Source organism: Hemiscyllium ocellatum, chromosome 8, assembly GCF_020745735.1.
Source record: "Hemiscyllium ocellatum isolate sHemOce1 chromosome 8, sHemOce1.pat.X.cur, whole genome shotgun sequence".
NCBI classification, from domain to species: domain Eukaryota; kingdom Metazoa; phylum Chordata; class Chondrichthyes; order Orectolobiformes; family Hemiscylliidae; genus Hemiscyllium; species Hemiscyllium ocellatum.
In genome coordinates, this window is record NC_083408.1 from 28,356,225 (window position 1) to 28,372,882 (window position 16,658).

At 41.3% G+C, this 16,658-nt stretch overlaps 2 protein-coding genes across 4 annotated transcripts in view; one reads left to right on the forward strand and one right to left on the reverse strand.

Annotated features, from left to right (window-relative positions):
* eif2ak4 (eukaryotic translation initiation factor 2 alpha kinase 4) overlaps positions 1 to 3,146 on the forward strand; it is a 131,399-nt gene extending 128,253 nt beyond the window's left edge. For all 3 annotated transcript variants that reach the window (XM_060828744.1, XM_060828746.1, XM_060828747.1), the window contains one exon: positions 1,307 to 3,146. In XM_060828744.1, the coding sequence (XP_060684727.1) occupies positions 1,307 to 1,364 (58 nt within the window). In that variant the 3' untranslated portion in view covers positions 1,365 to 3,146. The remainder of the gene's footprint in view (positions 1 to 1,306) is intronic.
* A 2,288-nt stretch (positions 3,147 to 5,434) lies between these two features.
* LOC132818040 (cytosolic phospholipase A2 zeta-like) overlaps positions 5,435 to 16,658 on the reverse strand; it is a gene marked incomplete at its 5' end in the record, with an annotated part of 104,665 nt that continues 93,441 nt past the window's right edge. Inside the window, 3 exons of the mRNA XM_060828647.1 lie at positions 5,435 to 5,932; positions 6,926 to 7,112; positions 11,664 to 11,830. Of these exons, the coding sequence (XP_060684630.1) occupies positions 5,727 to 5,932; positions 6,926 to 7,112; positions 11,664 to 11,830 (560 nt within the window). The remainder of the gene's footprint in view (positions 5,933 to 6,925; positions 7,113 to 11,663; positions 11,831 to 16,658) is intronic.

Genomic DNA, 16,658 nt, shown 5'->3' on the forward strand with positions numbered 1-16,658 from the left:
GTGAATGTTTAAATGTTGATTTTCAGAAGGACTAGGGTGTACTCATAAAAGGCATGCATGGATAGCCTGCAGGTACAGTAACCAGTTTAGACAAATTATATGTTGGCCTTTATTGCAAGGGATTTGGGGTGCAGATACAGTCTTAATCTCACCAGAATAACATAATGTAGTATATCTGGAGCATTATGTGCAGTTTTGATCTCCACATTTAAGGCAGCATATAATTTCATTGGAAACAACACATTGAACAAATTGGGTGTACGTTCTTTGGAATTGAATAATAAGTGAATCTCATTAAGAGTTAAGATTTTGAAGAGGCTTGACACTGATGGCTTGTTTCCTCTGCCTGGTAAATCTATAACACAGGAACACAGTTCCAGGATAAGAGGCAGAGAACTTAGCATTGAAATTAAGAATTTCTTCTTTGAGTGTTGTAAATGTTCCATTGTCAAATATATTTAACAGCTGAGAAAGGTAGATTTTTGTATTCTCAAGAAATTCAGGGATATGGAGAACAGTTGAGGCAAATGGTCCCTTTAAGAGGCCAAATTGTCATCTGCCCTTTCTTTGTGTTCTTAAGGTGTGGGTAAAGCTCCCTCCACACGTCCATCAAACTGTCCCATGCAGGTAAACCATACCCTTGGTACTGTGTAAAGCTTCTCATGCACTTCCCCATTAACTAGTCTCAGGAAAGCAGCAGCAGGGGATTCTGAAATGAGGTGTCTCTCTCCCAGTCTCAACAGCTCCAGCTTTTGTGACTTTGATAATAATTTCAGTCCTATACTAGATGTAATATGGACCCTCTGAGGTATTTTTGTTTTCTGCTGTTTTTTGTTCACTGGTGACTAGGTTGCAACTAAATGATTAGATTAAATTAGATTCCCTACACTGTAGAAACCAGTCCACTGAAGAGTAACCCAGCCAGACCCATTTCCCTCTGACTAAAGCACCTAACACTATGGGCAATTTAGAATGGCTAATTCACCTAACCTGCACATCTTTGGATTGTGGGAGGAAACCGGAGCACCTGGAGGAAACCTGTGCAGACACTGGGAGAACGTTGCAAATTCCACACAATCACCCGAGGCCGGACTTAAACCTGGGACCCTGGTGCTGTGAGGCAGCAATGCTGACCACTGAGCCACTGTGCTGCCCCATTGATGAACACATTTCATAGTAGGGATCTATACCCACAGCAAGGAACTGGGAACCCTGTAAAAAGGTAAGGGTCAGTTAACCTGTATCCTACAACTAGCTCTAACTATGTTCTGCCTTCTGAACTTGTTGCATGTTTATGTCTCTACAGAGTATCCTGCCTCGTTTTGTACAGTTACAGAGACGACTACTACAGGATTCTATTCTAATGTTTGTACAGAAGGGTTGTATTGACCGAGGAAACTACCTGTGGAGTTCACAAGCTGGGCATCAGTCGGAGTATTTGAATCAATAGAAATTCTTCCCTCCAGCTGTGTACTGATGTGAGGCAACGTGTTAAACCACGTACCATCCAGGCAGCACTCCTCCAGATGTCCTCAGCCTTGCACTTTCATTCAGTTTCTCCAAACCTTGCCCACCTACCAAAGCAAAGGTGGTGACCCACTGTTTCTAGTGTTTTGGAGGCTGTCAGACAACCTGTGTAGTTGTTTTACCAGGTTGGGGCACCAGCAGGCTATTGGCTAAATTAGGCTTCTGAGTGTTTCAGACAGCATGGACTGGAGTTTAAAATAACTGAGAATCTTTTTCATGTTGTAAATACTGTAGGCTTTCCTGATTGAGACAGGATGCTATTTTTTACGGCAAAAAATAAGTATTTCATCAGTATGAAATGTGTTAGTGAGCAGTTCCTTTGTTGTTTTTCACTGTATATGATTTGTTTTGTCACGTGCCTCTGCAGATCATCTGCTCCACCTACTGTCACAAATAAGGTGGTGTTAAGCTGAATATGGTCCCATACCACCTCACTGAGATCGAGTATTTCCCTGCTCTCAGCTGAGAAAAGCTTGAGTTTTGAACAGCCACTTTCACTCAGGCTACACCCAGTGCTTGCTGGGACACTGAGCCTGCAGTGTTGCCACGTATTCAAACATACTCCTAGTTGCAGCTTTCCACTTGGGTCACATTGTCTATTTGAGTTACAAAATTATGTGCTCTAAGTGGAGAAAAAGTGCCTTTTAAATTTATTAATTTCCAGGTATGATCCAACAATTGGTGACTATCATCAGTTTGATCCTGGCTCTCAAAAGTGAATTTTCTGAGACTGTACTGAATTTGAAGGATACATAGGATCCATGCTATTTAATGACTCTTCCCGTGAATAAAGTAATCTGCAGGAGAGGAATTTTCACACACGTTGTTTAGTTAAAAATCATGGTGTATGAATTCAAACCATAGCATTCCTTAATCAGTGACTACATTAAACTGCAGGAAAGGAATTTTTACACATTGGTTTAGTTAAAAATCATGGTATATGAATTTAAACCATAGTGTTCCTTAACCAAAAGTAATCTCCATGTTGTATCAGCAGATTGTCACCCTCAGTAACATTGGGTCAGTGATTGGCTTAGCACGTTCAAACTGGTTTACCTTGTCCTGAGTGTATTCACGTTGCAGCTCCTTTTCATGTAGACTGCTGAGTGCAGCCTTCCACCTCTGTTTGCTAACCGGACAGAGGTTGGGAACAATACTGAAGGTAAATTTGTGACTTGAGTATGTACTCAAGTATTAAAATAAACAAACATAGGATTTTGGAAGATTTGTTATGGCTGATTTCAGTTTGATTAGCTGTAGTCATTGCATTTTATCATTGATTATCTGTATTTCACTCAGTGTTCCTCCCGTCTTAACACAAGAGAGAAGGACACATAACCATGGCTCAATGGGAATAGGTCCTGACGTTTAACTGGGGCTTTCCCAAGTTTCCATGGTATAGGAAGAAATCACTTGGCCCGTTAGTTTTAGCATTCTCAGTACAGCAATCCAGTCAGTCCCACTCTACTCTTCAAAAAAATCCTAAATCACTGAGAAAACTTATCACAATTAAACAAAATGTCATTACCATGAATCAAGGCCAATGCTTCCTTACCGTGGACACAACTTTGGAAAAGTGAATTTAGATTTTTAATAAACCTCCAGTGAAAACAAATAAATCTGTATGCCTCTGTGAGATACCTGTGTCCTGACATTTCTCTATGTCTCATCACTTTTTGGCTTTGTTCAAGTGTGAAGGAACAGGTGTGCGACTTAGTTAGTTAAATCGATTATCAAACCTAGCCCAGACTGATTGTAAATTGCTCTGTATAGCTTGCCCCTGCCCTGAACAATCTGATGAGCAAAGATAATGCACAAACACCAACATGTTATTGAAAAGAATACACTCATGCTTCAACTATATAATCTTAATTTCAATTAAGCTTTTTGTATATCCAACCAACAATCATTTAATTTTGAAACTGTTTCTTGCTATGTTCCTCTGATCTTATTTCTAACATACAAGCCACCAGGATACAATGCATCATCTCTACCAAATAGGAGAGTACTTATTTTTGAAGTTATCTTTCTTGGTCTTCCCCCATCATGGTAAACATCCTCACAGCATCTTCTCTGCCAGCCCCCATCCCCAATTCCTTACTTTTCAATAAAATCATCCTTATCTCAAAGACAAACCTTTCATCTCAAGACTGTGGTAAATGTACCTTCTCTGAACTGCTTCCAATACAAGTGTCTCCTTATTTAAGGAGACATCAAAACTATACACAGATGTCCATATTTTAATATTCTATTTCACTTCAGAATAAATGACGAAATTCCATTTGCCTTCCTAATTACTTGCTGTTCTCACACGCACAAGGACACCCAGATGCTTTGTGTCCACTTCAATAATATTTCCTGTCCATTCACTTAACATGTTTAAATTCCTTTGTAGCCTCCCTTGTATTATCCTCACAAAATGTGTCTTCAAGCCACTCCATCCCTTCAACCAAGTCATGAATGTAAATTGTAGACTAGTTGTGACCCGATTATTGATCTCTGGCTATAGATTGCCAGTCTGGAAATGGATTTGTTCCCAAACGTGTTTTGATGATTAGTGAAGCCCTGAATTCACCTCAGCTTACAGTGATGCAGTGGTAGTATCCTGATGTCTGCACCTGCAGTCCTAGGTTTAAGTCCCATTTACTCCAGAGGTCTATAATAACATCTGAACAGGTTAATTAGAAAATATCTACACTGAATCATTTAATATGTAAATTTAAAGAATATTATATTTTACAGAATGTCCCTCAATAGGAGGTACTCCCAGAATTGATTAACAGGAGGAATAACAGCATCTTGGTCAGTAAATCTTAAATACCAACAAACAATTCATTTAAACATTGGTAATTCAAATTTAAGTGATAATATTCTGATAAACTGACAATCTAAGCATACTATAAATGTTCTTTGTAGATAATGGAAAATTGAAGCTGATTGGATTTTTTTTCTCTTGACAAATGTTATGTTGGAGCAGTTGCCTGTAGACTGACACACAAAGTCCATGAATAATTTAAATATGAATTACACCAAATAATTTTAAAAAACTGCTTTCTTTTCAGGTAACACCTCATATTTGACGATGAATTAGAAGAGTAAAAGGTGACAGTAATGTAGATAGCAAAGTACAAAAGTACAATTTTGTGACCACTGGAAATCTGAAATAAAAACAAAATGCTTAAAATATTCAAGTCTGGGAGCAGTGATAGAGAAGAAATAGAGTTAATGCCCCAGATAATAGATAGCCAGATCATTATAAATCCCCTTGGAGACTGGTGAACTTTTTTTTAGGTTAGATTCCCTACAGTGTGGAAACAGGCCCTTTGGCCCAACAAGTCCACACCGACCCTCTGAAGAGCAACCCACCCAGACTCATTCCCCTACATTCACCCCTGACTAATGCACCTGACATGATGGGCAATTTAGCATGGGCAATTGCTTGGGAAAAGTCAGATGATTAAAAATTGACCTAACTAACTAAAATTGAAATCCGGACTTGCCAATTTCCTTCCAGACCTAACGCTCTCCCAGCACTTAGCCACCAACATCCCTCCCCTCATCTGAGCCAAACTCCTTGCTGCAGTCACCACCCCACTCAAGAAAAACACACTCTAAGCACTAATCCATTTTCCTGGCACCCTACTCACTCACTTCACATATTATCATTCCATGGTAGTTATCAGTGTCTACTGGACAGTTAAACTACAGAATAAAGCACTTTGATTTAAAAGGGGACATGGTTTTGATTATGATCACTTCCATTGCTAGGTTTAAGGATTCCTGGACAGATTCATAGCAGAAATTCCGTGTCCAGAAATTTCCAGAGTAAAGGTCATGTAAAGTGGACAAGTTTTAAGCCTATTAGGGTCAGAAATTATGTTTCTAATCTAAGTCGGAATCTGAGCCGTTCAATTTTGATAAGTTGATGACCTTTCAGTAGAGGTCAGAGTTCTTGGACTGAGAGACAATTTGATACTCTTTGGGATTTAAAACTTAATAAACATCCCAACAATGTGCTGAGTTGCATTTCTAGAAGGTTAAACCAGAAGACTAAAGGGAGGAGGCACATGCATCAGAATTTGATACTTGCCAGTGACATGTTCTCAACAGATCAGACCAAGGTCTGAGCTAGATGTCTGCTAACATTTCTGCAACACAATAAATAATGAGGAGATTAAGGCTGAACCAGCTGAATTCATTTATGTGGCTCTCCTTTTGGCTAATGCCTTGCTCAAGATCATCAGAATAATATCTTTATTGTTCATCACATTGTAGCAGTTTAGATCAATCAGCTTGTCAAAATCATCAGGTGTGTACGTAAAGTTCAGGGTGCTATACGGTGAATTCTCAGCTTCCAGGACAAAACTGTGATAGATTTTATCTTCCTCAGATGTACGTGGGACTCCTACAATAGATACAGAAAGCAGTGACTGACAAAGTACTACTCAGTTTTTTGTACTTTTGACAATGCACATTTATATATTAGTGATTAACATAGCAATATATCACAGAACACTTAAAGGAGAAAATAAAAGATTGAGTAACAGCTGAAGAGTTGGAGGCTTTACAAATTATCTTTGGGATAGGTTACAGGAGTGTTGAAGAAAAGAAGATAGTGAGAGTGAGCATGAGCTCCAGGATCCTGAAGGTGGACATGGGTGATTAGAGAGGACAAGATAGAGGGGAATGAAATGGAGACAAGATGAAAGAGTAAGTGAAGTAACTTACTGATACAGGAGAAGCAAAACTGATTGTGGAATGGAGAAAGAGAGGATTTTGAATTTGGTGGGAGCAAGAGTAGGAGTGAAAAGGGAATTTGGTTTTCAGGGAAATGTGGGTCAAATGCCTTCGACATTTGTGTGGAACACAGGATGGGATTGTTGGAAAAACGAAAACTTGAATTGATAAATGTATGAATGAAGGGTGACAAAAGAGAGGCTTGGGAAGGAAATGAAGGCTTGAGATAGAAAATGAGTTGGAGTAGATAGGTTGCCTTTTGAGGAGCTCAGTCATCAGTTTTAAAGAAAGCTGAGAAGTGCCTGAGGAAACACACTAAGTTACTGATTCACAAATGCACAGGAATGGTGATAAGAATGGTGATTTTAACTGAAGGAGTTCATGCCTCATGGAGGAAGTGGGATTTAGACTCTTAGGTTAATATTTGGATAAAAGAAATGATTTTTTTTAATCACTAGTTTGCCATTGTTTATATCCAGCAGTAGGAGAAAGTGAGGTCTGCAGATGCTGGAGATCAGAGCTGAAAATGTGTCGCTGAAAAAGCGCAGCAGGTCAGGCAGCATCCAGGGAATAGGAGATTCGACGTTTCGGGCATAAGCCCTTCTTCAGGAAATCATATCTAGCAGTAGTTTGTTTTGCTATGTGCTGGATAGTTTCTTACCTGGAGAAACATAATCTTTAAATGTGGCATTTGTGAGGGGGAAATGAACTACTATAGGAACTCTGGGATTGTTTTCATCCATGAAGACATAGCATTCTTGTAAACTATTTTCAAGAATGTCTGCCACATCAATTTTTGGGAAAGGGATATCATGTTCTTTACAAAAGTCCGCAGTCTTCTTCAGAACCTGGTTAGAAGTGGGAACGATCGAAAGGAGAACAAAGGTTAAAAACTATGAACAGTAAGTTTGGGATATAACTGAAACATGTATAACTTTGTACATGTTTCTCTGTAAAGTTAATTTATCAGTTACTTCACAATAAATATCTCAATGTTTCTAACCTATTAGACAGCACAGAGGAATTTTCTGGCTTTCCTATCAAATCAATTGAGATTTATAGCTGATTGATTGATTCCTCCCTCCCCAATAAGAATAACAAAGCCACTGAACTGGGAAAATGGTTTTTCCACGTTTGATGAGAATTTTTTTGGAATCCTATATACAATCTAAACTGTGCTGATCTGTGATTTACCAGTTTTCTTGCATCTTTCCAAATATTAATAGACAAAAGCCTAAATTTCTAGTCAAAATTTGATACATTCTCATCCTTGTCAAGAACATACGTACAAAATAATAAACTCCAATCCTGCCTTTCCAACGTTTTGAATTTTAACTGATTACTCAGCACTGCACTTGCCTTGGTTGTATCTCAGTAGAAAATTAAGTACCATTTAAGATTAGATTAGATTATTTACAATGTGGTAACAGGCCCTTCTGCCCAACAAGTCCACACCGACCCTCCGAAGAGCAACCCACCTAGACCCATTTCCCTACATTTACCCCTTCACCTAACACTACGGGCAATTTAGCATGGCCAATTCACCTAAGCTGCACATTTTTAGACTGTGGAAGGAAACCCAGTCATAGTCGCACAGTGGTTAGCGCTGTTGCCTCACAGCGCCAGAGACCCAGCTTCAATTCCCGCCTCAGGCAACTGTCTGGAGTTTGCACATGTTCCATGGTAAAAGCACTATAGACATGTGGAGACTGTTTAAGGAACAGTTGTTGCAAGTGATGAATAAATATGTCTCTCTGAGACAGGCAAGAAGGGGTAAGATAAAGGAACCTTGGATGACGAGAGCGGTGGAGCTTCTCGTCAAAAGGAAAAAGGTAGCTTACATAAGGTGGAGGAAGCTAGGGTCAAGCTCAGCTCTAGAGGATTATAGGCAGGTGAGGAAGGAGCTCAAAAATGGTCTGAGGAGAGCCAGGAGGGGGCACGAGAAAGGCTTGGCAGAACGGATTAGGGAGAACACAAAGGCATTTTACACTTACGTGAAGAATAAGAGAATGGTCAAAGAAAGAGTAGGGCCGATCAGGGATAGCATAGGGAACTTGTGTGTGGAGTCTGAGGAGGTAGGGGAAGCCCTAAATGAGTTTTTGCTTCTGTCTTTATGAAAGAAACGAATTTTGTAGTGAATGAAACCTTTGAAGAACAAGTGTGCATGCTGGAATGGATAGAGATAAAGGAAGCTGATGTGCTGAAAATTTTGTCAAACATTAAGATTAACAAGTCGCCAGGGCCAGACCAGGTATGTCCTCGGCTGCTTTGGGAAACGAGAAATGCAATTGCTTTGCCACTTGTGAAGATCTTTGCATCCTCGCTGTCCACTGGAGTAGTACTTGAGGACTGGAGAGAGGCAAATGTAATTCCTCTCTTCAAGAAAGGAAATAGGGAAATCCCCGGCTATTACAGACAAGTAAGTCTCTCGTCTGTCATCTGCAAGGTGTTAGAAAGGATTCTGAGGGATAGGATTTATGACCATCTGGAAGAGCATGGCTTGATTGAATGCAGTCAACACGGCTTTGTGAGGGGCAGGTCATGCCTCACAAACTTTATCGAATTCTTTGAGGATGTGACCAGAAAAGTTGATGAGGGTCGAGCTGTGGGTGTGGTGTGTATGGACTTCAGCAAAGCATTTGATACGGTTCCCCATGGTAGACTCATTCAGAAGGTCAGGAGGAATGGGATACAGGGGAACTTAGCTTCTGGATACAGAATTGGCTGGCCAACAGAAGACAGCGAGTGGTAGTAGAAGGAAAATATTCTGCCTGGAAGTCTGTGGTGAGTGGTGTTCCACAGGGCTCTGTCCTTGGGCCTCTATTGTTTGTAATTTGTATTAATGACTTGGATGAGGGGATTGAAGGCTGGGTCAGCAAGTTTGCAGACGACACAAAGGTTGGAGGTGTCGTTGACAGTATGTAGGCTGCAGCGGGATAATTGACAGGATGCAGAGATGGGCTGAGAGGTGGCAGCTGGAGTTCAACCTGGATAAATGTGAGGTGATGCATTTTGGAAGGTCGAATTTGAAAGCTGAGTACAGGATTAAGGATAGGATTAGAGGAACAGAGGGATCTTGGTGTGCAGATACATAGATCCCTTAAAATGGCCACCCAAGTGGACAGGGTTGTTAAGAAAACATATGGTGTTTTGGCTTTCATTAACAGGGGGATTGAGGTTAAGAGTCGTGAGATCTTGTTGTAGCTCTATAAAAGTTTGGTTAGACCGCACTTGGAATATTGCGTCCAGTTCTGGTCGCCCTATAATAGGAAAGATGTGGATGCTTTGGAGAGGGTTCAGAGGAGGTTTACCAGGATGCTGCCTAGACTGAAGGGCTTATCTTATGAAGAGAGGTTGACTGAGCTTGGACTTTTTTCATTGGAGAAAAGGAGGAGGAGAGGGGACTTAATTGAGGTATACAAGATAATGAGAGGCATAGATAGAGTCGATAGCCAGAGACTATTTCCCAGGGCAGAAATGGCTAACAGGAGGGGTCATAGTTTTAAGCTGGTTGGAGGAAAGTATAGGGGGGATGTCAGAGGCGGGTTCTTTACACAGAGAGTTGTGAGAGCGTGGAATGCGTTGCCAGTAGCAGTTGTGGAAGCAAGGTCATTGGGGACATTTAAGAGACTACTGGACATGCATATGGTCACAGAAATTTGAGGGTGCATACGTGAGGATCAGTGATCGGCACAACATCGTGGGCTGAAGGGCCTGTTCTGTGTTGTACTGTTCTATGTTCTATTCTTCCCGTGTCTGTGTGGGTTTCCTCCAGGTGCTCCGGTTTCCTCCCACAGTCCAAAAACATGCAGGTTAGGTGAATTGGCCATGCTAAATTGCCCATAGTGTCAGGTGAGGGGGCAAATGTAGGGGAATGGGTCTGGGTGGGTTGCTCTTCGGAGGGTCAGTGTGGACTTGTTGGGCTGAAGGGCCTGTTTCCACACTGTAAGTAATCTAATCTAAACATAACGAGAAAAAAAACCATTTTGAGCAAAGTTCATTGAATTTGGTCTGCTTCCAGAAACTGACTACACAAGGTATAGTTGAAACATTAGGGAATCAAGCGATGCCTTGGCCAGGAAAGTGGTCATTACAGCAATCCTTAAGACTATAACAAATGTCACTGTTAAGTCTTTGATAATGAGCATTTGTCTTAGAAACATTCCTGGGAATCCATACTTATAAGGTATAATGACCAAAATAACTAAAGAACTATGTGTTAGAAATGTATGGTTGTGACAAATGTCTCTCTCTCTCCCTTTGACTATATTTATGGTTTTTTTTCCTGGATGTAGGTAACCCCAACAGTTGAGTAATTATTGCTCATATCATCTTGTCCCAAGGGTATAGAGAATTGACCATTCAGTGCAGGTATACTTAAAAGCATAACTAGGAGTTGAAGTAAGCAATTTAGCCAGTCAAGTTTGCTCTGTCATAAATCATTGCTGACCACATCTCAGCCTTAACTCCACCCTTCTGTGCACCTTTCAACTCATTACTAATTACCCATTACTCTCCTCTAACTCCTTAAATTTACAAGATGTGCTGGCATTAACCATGTGCTGGGATAGTGAATTCCACAGACTCATGAACCTTTGAGGGAAGTAATTTCTCATCTCTATTTTAAATCTGCTATTCTTTATTCTAAAACTGTGACCCCTCATTCTAGATTTCCTCACATGAGCAAACATCCTCTCAATGTCAACTTTGTCAATTCCTAGATCTCCAGAGACTATAGGCCTAAATTGCTCAATCTCTCTTCATAAAACAAATCCCTCGTCTCTGCCCTCAATCTAGTGAACCTCTTCTGAACTGCTTCCAATACAACAACATCCCTCAAGTGAGGGAACCAAAATTGTACACAAATGTTTGCAGTTTGAAGAAGCATGAGTAGCAGCCTCCTTCAGCTCAGATGGTAGTAGGCAACCAGATGAGCTTTTATGACAACCTGGCAACTTTATCGGGTATTTTGTGGTACCAGCTAGAAATGACTAGATTTATTGAATTCAGTTTCATGATTATAACTCAGCTAGCATAACATACATGCTACAACATAGTGCAAGGTTTATGGTGCATCGTTGGGATCAGTCTCATCAGGATGTGATGGCCACAGACGTCAGACCACTGTCAGACCACACACATTTGACAGACCACAGTCAAATAAGTTGATTTAAAAATATGATATAGCATGTAAATAAATGTCATGTACCAAACTCAAATCCTCTTTTTTATAATCTAAATTCTACATTTTTTTAAAATGAGGACAAACACAATTAATATTATAAGCACTGTATACATTGCATAACGTCTGGGTAGAAATTCAGCTTACAGGGCAGAATATACATCGAGGTCACATAACTATCTTGTCATGGAACACTGTTACAGATCAATCTCCTTACCTTAAATGGCGATCCTCGGCTAAAACTAAAGGACAGGATGACATCGATACGTCGCTGTGACCGTAGGGCAAGTGGAAATGCCGAATTAATTGAGAATCCAGCATCAACCAAATACAACTGCTTTGCCATTGGTGTCAGATTGTTTGGAGCAGAGTCCAGATGTTCAACTGGAAGATTTGTTAAAAATAGCATAAATTAAAAGAACAGGCAAAAGAGAACCAAAAAAATGTTTCCTTCGGTCGTGAAAATAATGTTAACATGTCAAAACAGCCAGGCGGATAAGCTAGTTAAAAGCAAAATAGTGTGGATTTTGGAAATCTGAAACAAACAGAAAATCCTGGAGAAGCTCAGCAGGCTCTATCTGGGAGACAGAAATAGAGTTATCATTTCTAGTCTAGTAGTCTGTTCTTTAGATGAAAAGGTGTCATATCGAACTCAAAATATTAACTCAGAAGCTAGGTGTTTCATTTCCAAAAGGCTACTTTTATAATTACACAACTGACAGTTTGAACAGTTTTTATACAGATCTACAATCACATCACAACTTGAATATTGAGGTGGGTGGAATGCGTCCATTTCTTGCAGTTCAGAGAATGACGGATGATTTCACTGAAATGTATAATAAGTTTAGGTGACTTTTGAAGGATATATGAGACTGGCTGAAAGGTCTAGAGTCCCACTCAGATGAGGGGCCAACATGAAGAGAATTTCTTGGTGGGTTATGAAACTTTTTGTCTCTACTGGGCAAGTCTGTTAAAGATTCAAGATTTAGATAGTCACAATTTTGGACAGCAAGGAAATCAAAAACTATGGCAGAGGGCAGGAAGGCGGAGGTCATGTAGAAGATCACCAATGATTTTAAATGAAGGAGACAGGAAACTATTGACCAGTTAATTCAACATCTGGCTTTGGGGAAAATCTATTATTCATGAGGTTGTAGCAGGGCATTAGAAAAGCATAATACAGTTAGGCAGAATCAATATAATTTTGTGTAAAGGAATTCTGAGTTCTTTGAGATGCAACAAGTCAGGTGCACAAAGTTGAGCCTGCAGATGTAGTGTATTTAAATTTCCAAAAGGTAGTCGCTACAGTAGCCCAGGAAATGTTACTACACAAGTGGGTAGATTGCATTGGAAAAGATTGCTGATAACCTAATTTTAAAGAACATCATAATAAATTGATTATTTTCAGGTAGGCAAACTGTATCTAGTGAAGCATCTCAGAGACCAGTGCTAATTACAATTTACATTAATAGCTGAGAAGCAGGCATCACCTGTATTAAAGCCACGTTTGATAATCATACAAAGATAGGAAAGCAGGTTATGAGGAGGATACAAAAACGTCTACAATGGAATATATAGTTAAATGCGTAGACAAAGACTGACACATGGAGTATGATGTAAGAAAATGGCAGACTGTCCAGTATGGGAAGAAGAATAGCAAGTTGAATTTTATTTAAACTGAGAGACTACAGTAAACTGCAGTAAAGAGGTCTGAATTCATGAATCACAAAATGCATTAATGTTCAGTTGCAGCAATTATTTAGAAATGAAAATAGAATGTTGGTCTTTTATTATAAAGAGGGTTATAGTGTACAGGTAGGAAAGTTGAGTTTACAGTGTAGTCTCCCTGAGAAGGATATATGTTTAAACTGTCAGCAACTATATGGACTATAGTTCATATAGTGATCTATATGGACTTCAGTAAGGCATTCGACAAGGTTCCCCATGGGAGACTGATTAGATCTCATGGAATACAGGGAGAACTAGCCATTTGGATACAGAACTGGCTCATAGGTAGAAGACAGAGGGTGGTGGTAGAGGGTTGTTTTTCAGACTGGAGGCCTGTGACCAGTGGAGTGCCACAAGGATCGGTGCTGGGCCCTCTACTTTTTGTCATTTATATAAATGATTTGGATGCGAGCATAAGAGGTACAGTTAGTAAGTTTGCAGATGACACCAAAATTGGAGGTGCAGTAGACAGCAAAGAGGATTACCTCAGATTACAACAGGATCTGGACCACATGGGCCAATGGGCTGAGAAGTGGCAAATGGAGTTTAATTCAGATAAATGCGAAGTGCTGCATTTTGGGAAAGCAAATCTTCGCAGAACTTATACACTTAATGGTAAGGTCCTAGGGAGTGTTGCTGAACAAAGAGACTTTGGAGTGCAGGTTCATAGCTTCTTGAAAGTGGAGTCGCAGGTAGATAGGGTAGTGACGAAGGCATTTGGTATGCTTTCCTTTATTGGTCAGAGTATTGAGTACAGAGTTGGGAGGTCATGTTGCGGCTGTACAGGACATTGCTAGGCCACTGTTGGAATATAGCATGCAATTCTGGTCTCCTTACTATTGGAAAAATGTTGTGAAACTTGAAAGGGTTCAGAAAAGATTTACAAGGATGTTGCTGGGGTTGAAGAATCTGAGCTACAGGGAGAGGCTGAACAGGCTGGGGCTGTTTTCCCTGGAGCGTCAGAGGCTGAAGGGTGACTTTATAGAGGTTTACAAAATTATGAGGAGCATGGATAGGATAAATAGACTGTCTTTTCCCTGGGGTCGGGGAGTCCAAAACTAAAGGTTTAGGTTGAGAGGGGAAAGATATGAGACCTAAGGGGCAACTTTTTCACGCAGAGGGTGGTACGTGTCTGGAATGAGCTGCCAGAGGAAGTGGTGGAGGCTGGTACAATTGCAACATTTAAGAGGCATTTGGATGGGTATATGAATAGGAAGGGTTTGGAGGGATATGGGCTGGGTGCTGGCAGGTGGGACTAGATTGGGTTGGGATATTGGTCGGCACGGACGGGTTGGACCGAAGGGTCTGTTTCCGTGCTGTACATCTCTATGACTCAAGAAGACAGACACAATGGGAAGGAAAGATTGAAGTCGAGAAGAATGAAAGAATGATATATTTATGGGACAGACTAAAACCAGTTTTCCGCACATAAATACTGAACTAAACCAATTTGTCACGGTACAAGTTTAACAAAAACCACAAGAGGATGCTATTGCATTGCTCCCTTCAAAATGAACATGTCAATGTTCAAACTTTTACACAACTTACGTACATCTTGTTTTCTACGAATGGTAAATCTAACACAATCACTGTTGTCCTATTCCATGTTAATAATTTGATTTCTTTTTTTAAAAAATCCTAAGTATGAACTGCAGTCTTTGCATTGGATAGAATTGCTATTACTCTACCCCTTAGTTTATCCCTCGTTTGAAGTTGCTGTCTCTTGCTGCAGCAGCAAACATATCCAAGCTCTCCATATTTCATCTCAAAAGCCAGACTTCACCTTTGGATCAAGGCAGTGAACTGACTCTAGACAAAGCATAATATCACTCAGCACTCCTTTCACCAGATGTTCCTATATATGTCCTTAACTGCAGGTACATGAAGGTACACGTCAAAAGTATTTTTTTTTCCTGTTTTTTTATTATTATAATTAACCCCCACACTCCTGCCTAACTGCGGTAGTGCTTATTTTTTCCCCCAGCACCCATGGTGTGTGTGTACAGGTGTGAGACACAGGGAGAGACACAAAGTGCACAAATCTTTATTTCATTTCCACCACCAGGAAAATAGGAAAACACCCGAGTGGCCTGTGACAAGCAGTGCCCTTCACATCAAAGGGCAATGCTGTGTGATCAAAATAGTGAAGGGGAGGGCAAGGACTAAATCAAAATAGAGTTGAAGAGGGAAATGATGCACTCCATTTCCTGCGGCGCCCACCTCTCCCTGAACACTGCGTGCTCCTTCTCCAAGGACACCCGGGCTCTAATGTAACCGCGGAAGAGGGGCAGGCAGTCGGCCCTAACGACCCCCTCCATGACCCACTGCCTGGACTTGTTTATGGCCAGTTTGGCCAGGCCCAGGAGCAGACCACGAGGAGGTCTTCAGACCTGCCCTCCGTACCAGGTGCCCGAAGATCAGGACCGTGGGACTGAAGTGCAACCAAAAGTAGAGGAGAAGGTTTTTCAGAAAATCAAAGAGGGAGTGCAAACGCCCAAACCCAATATACACATGGTCCACGGACTCCACAGCACCACAGAACAAACAGTTGGGCTGGGAGTCCGTGAATCACCGAAATCTGCGGTTGCAGGGGACTGCTGCATGCAGCACCCTCCACCCCAGATCCCCGAGAGAAAGGGGGAGGACGGTGGATGAGGGAGAAGAGGTGGACGGTGTGCAGCAGCAGTCGATACAGGGCCCGCTTTTTTACGTCCTTGAAAAGCCAAAATTAAAATTCCAGAGGCGGCTCAGGTTGTGGGGCACAGGCTCCCGCGGGAAGTACGGGACCTTGGGGCCAATGTGAAATTCCGTCTGGGCTGGGGTGAGCACGGACGGGATCCCACTGTACACCTGAGCGTCCTCCAACTGGTGCACTACGTCAGGTCTGAGCACCGCCGTTTTATGACGTCGGATGGCGGTGGTCACGTACCGGACGTCTACCGCTGCCCTGCTCGCTATGTCTTGCGGCACCATCCAGCCCAGGCCCCCAACCTCAAAAGTATTAAAAGCAAAATGCATGTACAAGAAATTTGAAAATCAGCGAATTTTGACAAGATTTGCAGCTCAGGTTGAGGTTCTGGATGTAGGTTTGCTTACTGAGCTGGAAGGTTCATTTTCAGATGTTTTGTCACCATAACTAGGTAACATCATCAGTGAGCCTCCGGGTGAAGCGCTGGTGGTATGGACCACTTTCTATTTGGGTGTTTAGGTTTCCTAGAGTTGGTCATTTCCTGTGGTAATGTCATTTCCTGTTCTTTTTCTCATGATAGACTCCCAGTTGGAATGCCATGTTTCGAGGAATTCTCGTGAGTGTCTTTGTTTGGCTTGTCCTAGGATGAATGCGTGGTCCCAGGTGAAGTGGTATCCTCCCTCATCTGTATGCAAGGATGCCAAGAGGTCTGAGTAATCTGGCAGTCATTTCCAAGATGTCTTTGATATGGGGAAGAGTGGCTAGGGTTTCTGGATGTGTTTTCTCTGCTTGGTT